Source organism: Solanum stenotomum, chromosome 2, assembly GCF_019186545.1.
Source record: "Solanum stenotomum isolate F172 chromosome 2, ASM1918654v1, whole genome shotgun sequence".
In the NCBI taxonomy this organism is placed as follows: Eukaryota; Viridiplantae; Streptophyta; class Magnoliopsida; order Solanales; family Solanaceae; genus Solanum; species Solanum stenotomum.
In genome coordinates, this window is record NC_064283.1 from 5,404,524 (window position 1) to 5,413,792 (window position 9,269).

The 9,269-nt window shown below is 30.7% G+C and overlaps 1 protein-coding gene across 1 annotated transcript; it reads left to right on the plus strand.

Moving 5' to 3' along the window:
• The first annotated feature begins 5,282 nt into the window (after positions 1-5,282).
• LOC125855528 (G-type lectin S-receptor-like serine/threonine-protein kinase At4g27290) lies at positions 5,283-8,698 on the plus strand. Its single transcript, XM_049535258.1, has 6 exons — positions 5,283-6,583; positions 6,747-6,985; positions 7,114-7,324; positions 7,510-7,747; positions 7,847-7,997; positions 8,189-8,698. Exons 1-6 carry the CDS (start codon positions 5,299-5,301, stop codon positions 8,483-8,485), a joined length of 2,421 nt encoding a protein of 806 aa, XP_049391215.1. The 5' UTR covers positions 5,283-5,298; the 3' UTR covers positions 8,486-8,698.
• The last annotated feature ends 571 nt before the right edge of the window (positions 8,699-9,269 follow it).

Sequence of the window (9,269 nt, forward strand, 5' to 3'; positions counted from 1 at the left end):
GACATTGTGGTCCTGCTGTTACATTTCCCTGCCCACCCTGCGGCAAATAGTGGCAGAGTTAGGATTTTTAATCGGGGATTCAAAATATGAAGAACTAAACACATAAACTAATCGAAAGGGATTCGACATTTACTATATATACATAAAAAGTAATTTTAATCATATATAAATAGTAATATTTTCCGTCGAAAGAAATTCGGATGAACCTTTAACAAAAGGCTGGCTCCGCCCCTGGCTGCAAGTGTAGAGATAGTACACTTTACAAGTTTGAGTTTTATTGTGTAAGAGCATTGGAGATATCAGATACCTTCATTTGATTTATCAATCATCAAAATCAATTACAATATTCTTCTTATTTTACCCTTATAAGTTATTAGCCTTGAAAATATATATTTGATCAATATAAAAAAATTAAATGTTCATTGATCAAATTAATTCATATTCATTGATTGAAAAGTTGACTTTCAAAAAAATTAAATAAGGGTACAATAGTAAACTTATTTAATTTCTTAATACACGTGTAATTAAAAATGGTGACATATAAATAGAAACGGAGGAAGTATATGTTTTCATAGTGTAACGTCTAAGACATGCAACTATTGGCCAATATTTTGGATAGCGCTAGAAATTAAATCAACACTGTTAATTTTAAGTCATTTAATCTTCTGGGGCCCTAATTAAATTACTATTTCACCTGTCAAGACGAAAAAGTATCTCAAATATCTGTAAATTTAAAAAATATATTACTTGTATGAACAAATATCTTGTAATTTGACTCTTTTCTGAACCCCATACATTAAAAAAAAGTTAATGCATCGAGCTGTATTTTTATTACGTACTATATGATCAATAATTTGGTTAAAGAGCAAATTGGCATGCAACAAGCAAGTATAAGACAGTCAATTATGAACACTTCAATGTGATAGGCATGTCCAACCCCACTCTTAAATTTATTTTTTGTTGATTTGATCGACGTACGTTTTATAAGAAAAAAAATTAAAGGTATATTGTATTAAATTAATAGTATTAATAATGATTTGAAATTTCAGGACTACATACTTCTTTTTAGAGTTATTTAATTTTAAGGATAACATTAAATATTATTTTAGTTTTATTTTGACAGTCACAAATTTTAAATAGTACAATATTTTTTGTTTTATTTTGATAGTTACACACCATTATTTTTTAACACCCTTATTAATAAATTTTTTGGCTTCGCCATTATCGTGCCAGATACTACAACACTAACCCACCCCATCATCACAACTCTCATCACCACCACCATTACTATCCAACTAACACCACTCCTTTACTATCACCACCACTACAAACCATCTTTACCATCGCTAATGAATATAAATATTTCTTTTTGTTTTTATTAAATAAAATTTATATTTTTTTTTTCAAACATTTAATTATTTTTTTATTTGAATTGTGTATTTGTTATGTTTCAGATAAATAACTTATGCACATTAAGATGTTAGAAAATAATTAATCTTAATCATTCAATATTCAGATCTAGAGACCAACATTTTAATCAATCAAATGTGTATTCATAGTTAGATGTTTTAATCTTAATAAAAACAAATGAGGTCTTATTCTTTTTCAAGATGTAAGTTTAGAGAAAATAATGATTACTCTCCCCATTCACTTTTACTTGTCCAGTATCTAAAAATAAATTTTCACTTTTACTTTATCTATTTTAATTTAGCATATCAAAGGAAAGATAATTTATTTTTTCTGTTTTACCCTGTATTAACTACTCATTACATATCTACTACTTTATATAAGGGTCAATAAGCACAAGCTGAGGGTGGTCAACATGGCTGCTTCAGCTGTGTACTTATTTTCATATTCAGTTGCTTGGCTTACTGGTTTAGGCTTGACATAACCTTGCCAACATCATTTTTTTTATTTCTGTTTTAATTTCTATGACAAGGGTATTTTTGATATTTACTAGCTTTTGCTCCTTAAAACTTTTGTATGCCAGTGCTTTATAATTGTACCTTTTCTTCTTTAGACAAAAAAAAACCAGCCAACATCTCCATAATGACACATATATCCATCAAAAAGTTGTACTCTTTAATTAATTTAAGTGGGGCCCACCATCTTTATCATGTCGACTAACTAATACTATTGTGTATTTCTTTATTTTAATTATCATGTCTCACTATTTTTCGTTGATTACATATTTTAAAAATAAATAGTACTATATATTAAAATAATTAACAATTTAGTATGCTTAAAAATAGTAAAAACTACATAAAAAGTATACATATTATATTACAATAATTAACAATTATTTGACACTTTAAATTCTATCAATACCATATAAATTAGGATAAAAAGAGTAACTTATAATATTTAAATATATTTAAAAATAATATAAGTAATACTATACATTACAATAATTAACAACTTAAATATTTAAAAGTTATATAAAAAATTTAATTGACTCTCTAAATTCTATTGGTACCACATAAAATGGATTAGATGATAAACATATATTGTTTGAAATTGACGAAAAAGAAACTATAAATTACAATAATTAACAAAAAAGATAGCTCGACTCCAAAAGAATCTATCAATTAACAACATATATTGTTTGAAATTGACGAAAAAGAAACTATAAATTACAATAATTAACAAAAAAAATCACTTGACTCCAAAAATTTTATCAATTAATGCCACATAAATTGGGACATGGAAAATAACATATATTATTTAAAAATTAAGTTCAAAATGTACTATAAAATACAATAATTAACAACTTAATATATTAAAGAGACATATAAAAAATGGTTAATTTTTCAAATTCTGCATGTGTCACATAAATTGGAACAAAGAGAGTAATAACTATTATTTTCAAAATTATGTAAAAAAAAAAAAGTACTATAAATACAATAGCTAACAATTTAAAATATTTTTAAAATCATATAAAATTTTCAATAACTTCTCAATTTCCATAATATGACATAAATTAAAATAAAAAAATAATATATATTGGGCCCCATACTGACACGGATCATGTATCTAGTCATTTCTCTAATCCATTAAAATCTATAAACTATGATAAAATATATATTTCATCTATTATTTTTTAAGGGGGCAGCGAAAGGTCTGTAACTATAAAGGTCATCTGCGCATTTATTGCTTCACTATTTTGTTGAAGAGATTACTGATTTATAAACTGAAGTTTCAATTTTTCGAAAATCTCCTAATATTTGGTGGAATAAGTTTTCGATTTCACATCACTATAACAAAAATATTATTTAATTGCAATAAATAAATATATTAATAAAAAGTGCTAAATTTTTTGTATTGGTATTAGTTTATTATCATTAAATTCAATGTCGCTAAAGGTTTTAGGAACATATACAAAAAAAAAACTATTACCGTTAAAAATATATATTTAAGGATAATTAAATTATTACCGTTAAAAATCATTTTTAGTATAGTGCATTTCTGAGTGTAAATTGAAAATTGGACAAGTCATAAATACCTAAAATTCAGTCACATGTGCGTGAAGTTACCCTATTTCAGTCGAAAGTCAAAGTTGTTAGGCATGCAAATTTTTTATGAAACTAGGACATGGCTTAAATAGGGCCCTAAAGTCGGCTATCTGTTCAACTTCAACCCGTCTGTGTCTTTCCTTTTTTTTTTTTAAATTGAGAAAATCGTATAAAATAGTAAATTATTAATTCAAATTAAATACTAGAATTATAGTTTCATTTAATTTAATTCGTAGCAAACATTTTGTCACCGCTTCTCTGTATAAAGCGAGAGAAAATTGTATGTACAAATATAAATACATATATTTTCGTCCTATACACTTATAAATATACAAATACAGATTTTTTCCTACCAGTTCTCTTTTGTCTTTCTCTCTTTCTTGCTTTAAACAAAAATAAATTATACAAATTACAATGTATAATTTGTCTTGTATAAAGCGAGAGAGAGATTTGATATACAAATATTTTATTTTGATTCAATTGTACACAAAATTCAAATTTTATGCAGATATACAAACACAATTATTGATACATATACATAGTAGTTACATATATACAATTATCTAACCGATATACATATACAATCGTTGCGCTTTTATACAAAACGAGATGTTGCCTGCGATTTATACAAATCTGATGCTCCATAGCAAACATAAAATTTGCTATGGAACGCTATTATACAAACTATAGCTATAACATACAAATATGATTTTTATGTTTGTTAAACCTAAAATTTACTCTTTTTTATTTGCACAAGTAGGCGTTTGGCCATGCTATATCACATCACGATATAAAATCGTAAGATGAAATCAACATTGAGATATGTGATTTTACGCTGGTTACATCTCAAGATATGAATCTCATATTCTCTAAAAATCCTGATTTGGAAATTTCATATCATGATTTGTGATTTTTTAAATATAAAAATTGGCCCACAAGTTTATATTTTACTATAACAACCCCACATTTATATCTACGAGTCATTTATTTCATATGTAAATAAAAATTATAATCATATCTTTACTTTTTAAATTTATTATTCTCATCAACATAAAATTTATTATTACTTTAAATCAATTCCTACTTTATCATTTATATTCATCAAATTAATTATTTTTTTAATCAAATTTATTTATCAACTAAATTTATTACTACTACTTTAATGTTTAACAAAAAACAATTTTTCCTCTATATTGAGTGAACAAGACTAACCACAATAGTTTTGAGTGAACAAGGCTGTCTCGTTTAGCATTTGTGGCACTTATTTTTATGTGAATTCAAATATTTTTTCCAAAACGTTAGTTAAGATCCAAGCCCAGAAATAAACAAGCACTGGGTTAATTAAACCAACCTCCACAATTTCCTTGTGTGCACTTTGCAGCAGGTGTTTTTACAAAAAAGGGAAAAGATGTCAAATGCCATATTCAGTTGGAAAAAATTGGGGTTGATATCCACTCGACTAATGTTTATTATCTCAAATAGTCAATTTTCTTCTATCGAGTGATCATATGAGAAATTAAAAGGTTAACAAAACAAATTAAAGTAGTTTGAAACACTTCTTATATATGTTAAAGAGAAATCAGAGTCATTTTCCCAGCCGTGTTTTTGTGTATATATTTATGATACCACTACTTTTTAAAATTTTGGATATGGTAGCATGTGATAAAGCAAATGGAAAGTTTTGCACGGATCTTGATTTTGGCACCTTAATTAGCTTGTTATTATGTTGACAAAAAATGGATCATTCACTATGGAAATTGGAATGGTATCAACCAGCAGAAAGCAAATGAAAAATTTTCTGCTTATGTTGCACATATTGTTATGTGGTTTTGTATGCTCAATTTCTAGTGCAAAAGATACCATCACTACAACTGACTTTCTAATAGAGGGTAAGACCATTGTTTCATGTGATGAAAGCTTTGAATTAGGATTTTTTTCCCCAGGTAGTTTCGCGAATAATTGGTATATTGGAATATGGTACAAGCACGACGATGGGCCTGACAAGTCTGTTGTATGGGTTGCCAATAGAGAAACTCCACTCAACAATACATCAGGTGTTATGCTGAAAATCGTTGATCCAGGACGACTTGCTCTTGTTACTTCTACTAATATGAGCATATGGTCTACTAATTCGTCAAGGATTTTGTCTGTGAAGAATCCAATTGCGCAGTTGTTGAATTCAGGGAATCTAATCATAAGAGATGCAAATGAAACTAAAACAGAGAACTTCCTGTGGCAGAGTTTTGATTATCCGACTAATACGCTCTTACCAGGCATGCAACTTGGTAAGAACTTTGTGACTGGACAAGAATTTTACCTGTCCTCATGGAAGAACGAATATGATCCGGCTCCAGGGAAATATACGTATCATTGTGATCCTACTGGATATCCTCAGGTTGTCATGAGGAAAGGTAAAGTTAAGGTGTTCAGTGGTGGACCATGGAATGGACTCCGCTGGAGTGGTGTACCAGGATTGACAAAAAATACTATTTATACATTTAAGCTGGATTTTGATGAAAAGAAAGCAATTTACAGCTACGCGCTAGTGGATAATTCTGTTTTATCGAAATTAACCTTGAACAGTCATGGTATGCTTAAGCGTTGGACGTGGGATGAGAAGATAAAGGAATGGCATGTTTACCTGGCTTCACCAGCAGATGCCTGTGAAAATTATGGAGCATGTGGTGCCTATGGTAGTTGCAACATCATATTTTCTCCTGTTTGTCGTTGCTTAGACAAGTTTGTGCCTAAAGATCCGAAAAATTGGTCAGTGACAAAGTGGTCCGGCGGGTGTATTAGAAGGACACCCCTTAATTGCCAGAATGGAGATGGATTTCTCAAGTACTCTGATATAAAGCTACCAGATACACAGTATTCACGGTTTGATGTGAGAATGACACTCCGAGAGTGCGAGAAAGTTTGCCTAAAGAATTGTTCTTGTATGGCTTACTCAAATCTTGATATACGCAATGGTGGCAGTGGCTGTTTGCTTTGGTATGGCGACTTAATTGACATTCGAGAATTACCTGGAGGACAGGACATTTACATAAGGATAGCTAACTCAGAGTTAGGTAAAATTTATGCAACAAATTCATTACTATTTGATCAATATGAAGCATTAGCTGAATGAAGTAAACTTCACAATTCTTAGCTTTAGTTGTGTTTTGCTTATCTATTTGTTAAAAAGTTCACATAGCATATATTTATTTTATTTTACCCTCCATTTATTTTCAGGCTCGAAGAAGAAAATGAAAGCACTTGTGCTGAGTCTATCATTGTTGAGCGGAGTGTTTGTCATTGGCCTGATCATAGGGCTGTATATTTTGATAAAGGCGAGAAAGAAGAAGAGGAAGATGATTCTGAAAGATGATCTAGAACTTCCACTGTTTTCCCTATCAACAGTAACTAAAGCGACCTCTAATTTCTCAGACAAGAACATGCTCGGAGAAGGTGGATTTGGATCTGTTTACAAGGTAGCATATCTTGTAGGTTTATTATATGTACTATAATTGACAGTAAACAGATAAGTAACACTTTGAATTATCCCTGTCAAAACATCCTTAGCTTCAATATGAGTCAGCTGTATGTTATGATATCGTAGGGAATCCTGGAGGAAGGACAAGAAGTAGCTATAAAGAGGCTCTCAAAATCTTCCTCGCAAGGAGTCAACGAGTTCAAGAATGAAGTTAATTGCATTGCCAAACTTCAGCATCGAAACCTTGTGAAGCTTATAGGTTGCTGCGTTGAAGGAGAAGAGAAAATTCTGGTCTATGAATACATGCCCAATAGAAGTCTTGATTTCTTCATATTTGGTATGCTTACTCTTGCTTAACACATAAAACCTCAAGTACTGCTCATAGTATAGCATTGAGCTTGCAGCTTTCACCATGATTTTGAAAAAGGTTGTTAATTTCAAATGGAAGTAGATTCTGTTTAACATACTAAAAGCAGTTAGAGCATCAGTTACTATACTAATTGTTGGAAGATCTGTTAACAGATGAAGAGAAGAGCTCGATACTCGATGGGCCTAAGCGCTTCAACATCATCAATGGAATTGCTAGAGGACTTTTGTATCTCCATCAAGATTCTCGGCTAAGAATTATCCATAGAGACCTCAAAGCTAGTAACATTTTGCTAGACGCTGATATGAACCCCAAGATCTCGGATTTTGGCATAGCTAGAAGTGTGATAGGGAATGAGACGGGTGCTAATACACATCATGTGGTTGGGACACAGTAAGTGATTTCACACTAGGACCTTTTAGCATTTATCTCATGTACTACTCATATAATATCATCTGTCTAACACTATTTTCTGTCTAATATGTGATGCAGTGGCTACATGTCCCCAGAATATCTAATACACGGTGTTTTCTCAATAAAATCAGATGTATTTAGCTTTGGCGTGTTAGTTCTAGAGATAATCAGTGGTCGAAGAAACAGAGGATTTTTCCATGAAAGTCACAGTATCAACCTTCTCGGACATGTAAGTCTTGTATGTTAAAAAGTACTTACATATTCAGACCACTCGTAAGGTAATTACAAGTGATAGAGTAACTACACTGATAGTGCAAAAAGTCTTACTAAGTGTCGGTGTATATAACTTAAATCTATTAAACACGCTTCACTTACTTATACATGTTCCTTATTACTATATACTGATTGTGTTATTAACAGGTATGGAAACTTTATAAAGAAGGTAGACCATTGGAGCTGATTGATGTGCATATTACAGATTCATGTTATTTTACTGAATTGCTACGGTTAATTCATGTCGCTCTATTATGCGTACAACATAGTCCAGAAGAGAGGCCAGACATGTCTGAAGTGGTTGTGATGTTGGCTAATGATGCCATTTTGCCTGAAGCTAAGGAACCTGGTTTTTACACAGAAAGCAAATTCCCTGATTCTGAATATTCTACAAGCATTTATTCGAAAAATGAAATCACTATTACACAGTTAGATCCCCGGTAAATTAAATTTCATTTTCTTGTAGATCTTTAAATGTCTAGAAGCTTGAATAGCAGAGGAGAACATTTTATGAGTTGTATCATATTAGGAAAGAATTTACCTAACTCTTGAATTAAAAAAAAGACAGTCCGGTGCATTAAACTCCCGACATTCATGGATTCGGGTCAGAATTGGACCACACGGGTCTATTATACGACAGTTTTACAGGCACTTGAGTATTAGTTACAAATTGCCATTGTTGTGTATGTTACATGGTTGAATCTAATATGAATACTACAGTTTTTTTTGAAATTTTAATTTACTCTCCAAAGTTCAATTAAAAAAAAATTGAATATGAGTACATATAATGAGAGATATATCATCACGTCTTGAGAATTTACAAGAACACTATTAGCTTATTTAAACGTTTGGTAAATACCAAAGTGCTTATAAGCCACTACTCAAGGGCAAGCCAAAGTTTGTACCTTTTAGTGTCAAATTGATGAAGTACTCCACCATGCAATATTCAAGACCTCATTTGCTATTAGAAACAGGTAATGCAATTTTCAATTTACTTATAATTGTTCCACAATGACATTCTGTTGAGCCGCTGGTAAGGACTAAGGAGATGTTAGAGGTTAGCAATAGAGGGCTTGAGGAGAGGTAAAGGTAGGCTGAAAAAGTATTATGAGGATATAAACCTTGATAGGAGAGCAAGAAGGTCAAAGATTAGAATAGAAGATTAGTAAATAGTATTGTTTTGCTTTTCCATTCCCGGATTAGTAGTATTAGAGTCTGTTTGACATTG